Source organism: Triticum aestivum, chromosome 6D, assembly GCF_018294505.1.
Source record: "Triticum aestivum cultivar Chinese Spring chromosome 6D, IWGSC CS RefSeq v2.1, whole genome shotgun sequence".
Taxonomy (NCBI): domain Eukaryota; kingdom Viridiplantae; phylum Streptophyta; class Magnoliopsida; order Poales; family Poaceae; genus Triticum; species Triticum aestivum.
Genome location: NC_057811.1, coordinates 162,333,109 through 162,336,070, shown reverse-complemented (window position 1 = coordinate 162,336,070; position 2,962 = coordinate 162,333,109). Strand labels below are relative to the sequence as shown.

The following is a 2,962-nucleotide window of genomic DNA, read 5'->3' as shown; positions in this document are numbered from 1 at the left end:
AAAAACCTGCACGCGATGAGTTGAACCCGGGATCTCCTTTGTACTTCATAAACTACAGCAACCACCCGGGCCACGACGCCAGTTGTGATCACTTCTCCCTTTTCTTTTTTATCTTTTGCTCTTTTTTTATTTTCTTAAATCCATGATTTTTAAAAAAAATGACTTTTTTCAAAATCAATGAAAATTTCACATTTATGAACTTTTTTCAGAATTTATGAACATTTTTCAAAATCGATGAAATGTTTCAAATTTGTAATTTTTGTATTGAAAATCGATGATTTTTTTTTCAAAGTCAATGAACTTCTCCTAAATTTTGTTAAATTTTTTAAAAAGTTGATGAAGTTTTTTCCAAAATTGATGTTTTTTTCAAATGGATGAACTATTTTTCAAAATCGATCAACCTTTTTCAAATTTGTGAACATTTTTGAAAATCAATTAGAAAAATCAAATTTGTGATTTTTTTGAAATTGATGAACCTTTTTCAAAGCGCGGCTACTGTTTGTTCTTAAATAGTTCACCCTACAATCATCGAGTAGCCCCTTGTAGCTCTAGTGGTTAGGTGACCTACAGTGGAGCTAAATGGCGCAAGGTCGGTTCCTCACGGGAGCCACTTTTTTCTTTTTTTTCTTGGGGGGGGGGGGGGGTAATACATTTTCTCTATGCTGCGTGTTTGTGGGCCGGCCCACCTGGTCTGGCAGTGAGCGCCAGATGCCTGAACCGGCCCGTATAGGAGCTCCCTCGACACTATCTCCTCTCATAGTTAACACTACATCAGGTTCAGATGAACTCTTTCGTGTTTGACTTCAAACGCAGGGGCAATCTCTTCACAACAATGCATCTATGAACATCAGTGACTTTAAGGCCCTTGTTTACACGAGGAGGTAATGAAATAAAGCATCACTTGACACATTTTGGTTTCCCGTTTTGTTCTTTGTCTAAAATCACAATGATTATGAACAGTGTTCAATTTATTTGTTTTATGCAGCTGTAGCATGCAGTCGCTTGCGTCAAGCAACATCACGGGTAAAATTGTTCTGTGCTATGCACCGGCAGAGGCAGCCATTACACCACCTCGACTAGCACTTCCTATTGTCATAAATCGTACAATGGAAGCCGGCGCGAAGGGCCTTATCTTTGCACAATATGATGCCAACATCCTCGACATCTTGACCATGTGTAAAGGCAACATGGCATGTGTAGTGGTGGACTTCGAAATCGCGCACACAATTCTCACATATTTGGATAAAACAAAGTGAGTATATGTCGCATTGTCCAACAAAATAGGGGCCGTGATTTTTTTTCCTTGTAAGAAGTTCATATTTGGCATACGACTTGATAGAAATCCAGTGATGAAGGTGTCTCGTGCTATGAGTGTTATTGGGAACCAAGTGTTGTCGCCGATGGTCGCCTCATTCTCATCAAGAGGCCCGAGTGCCGCGTTCCCAAGAATACTCAAGGTATCATCTTTATAACATGAAACAACATTATACAGTAGGTTAAACGATGTTAAACATCCCTGCGTATGAACAGCCGGATGTTGCCGCACCCGGGGTCAGCATCTTGGCAGCCAAGGGCAACACTTATGTGTTCATGTCCGGGACATCCATGGCGTGTCCGCATGTATCCGCGGTGGTCGCACTGCTTAAGTCAGCTCACCCGGATTGGTCCCCTGCCATGATAAAGTCTGCCATCATCACCACAGGTATGCCCATGAGAACGATACAAGAAATTCTTCTAAACATCGTAGTATGACTAAACCTTGTGTGTGTGGCATGGTTGCAGCTTCCGTGATCGATCATTTCGGTGTGCTGATCCAAGCAGAGGGTGTCCCGAGGAAACTAGCCGACCCATTCGACTTTGGCGGTGGCCATATAGATCCAGATAAGGCCGTTGACCCTGGCTTGGTTTACGACATGAATGCAAGAGATTACAACAAGTTCTTAAATTGCACCGATGAATTGTTAGACAACTGTAAGTCCTATATCAGCAATCTTAACCTCCCATCAATCGCCATGCCAGACCTCAAAGACAATATCACAGTCCGGCGCACTGTCATGAATGTCGGGCCAGTTGAAGCAACTTACCGAGTGACGGTTGAGGCTCCCACAGGGGTAATCGTAACTGTGGAGCCATCTATGATCAGTTTTACAAGAGGTGGTAGCAAAAGCATGATGTTTACGGTGATGTTCACATCAAGGAAGAGAGTGCAAGGTGGGTACACCATTGGGAGTTTGACATGGTCGGATGAAAATACCCACTCAGTGAGAATACCTATTGCAGTGCAAACTGTAGTACAAGACTTTGTGAGAGATACATCATAAATTCAACTATGTATATACCTTATTCATGCACTCGAATGATTGTCATATGAATTGTCGAAAAACATTGAATATCCTATATATACATCATTAGGAAATGTACTACTTATATTTTAATTCTTGGTTGTGAAGAGACTGCTATATCTTTCTGCTTTACAGTTGGTTTAAGTGCTCACTTATGTAGATTATAACAAAATAGCAAAATTCAGAAAATTAGTCCCTTGTTTTAAATCTGTAAAATCGATTATCTTTACTTGGGTTTTGGGAGTCTATTTTTTTCTTAATTAGTACGGCACTTACTACAATTGTACCAAACGAGAGAATCCAACATTTTCATCTGTCTTCTAACAGTTTGAGGAAAAATTATAATTGCAACATGAAAACAAACAAAACTAAACTCAAAGAGTCAAACCATCGAGCCAAAAACATGAATTCTGAAGAAAAGAAAAATCTAATAAGATCTTTACATATATGTACCCTCTCATAAATTATGACTTTCTATGTAGATCAAAAGTAGAGATTTAAGCGTAATAGTCACCGTGGGGAAGAAGCGCCTCCTCTCCGTTTACCTCCTCTACCGCCAGCTTTTATTTCTAGTTGCATCGTTGGTGATCAACATTCAATAGAAGTTGAAAGAAAAATAA

At 40.1% G+C, this 2,962-nt stretch overlaps 1 protein-coding gene across 1 annotated transcript in view; it reads left to right on the top strand.

Annotated features, from left to right (window-relative positions):
• Positions 1-2,321, top strand: part of LOC123141387 (subtilisin-like protease SBT3.9) — a 6,128-nt gene extending 3,807 nt beyond the window's left edge. The window contains exons 6-10 of the mRNA XM_044560553.1: positions 814-881; positions 986-1,252; positions 1,340-1,457; positions 1,531-1,702; positions 1,783-2,321. Of these exons, the coding sequence (XP_044416488.1) occupies positions 814-881; positions 986-1,252; positions 1,340-1,457; positions 1,531-1,702; positions 1,783-2,321 (1,164 nt within the window). The remainder of the gene's footprint in view (positions 1-813; positions 882-985; positions 1,253-1,339; positions 1,458-1,530; positions 1,703-1,782) is intronic.
• Positions 2,322-2,962: the final 641 nt, after the last annotated feature.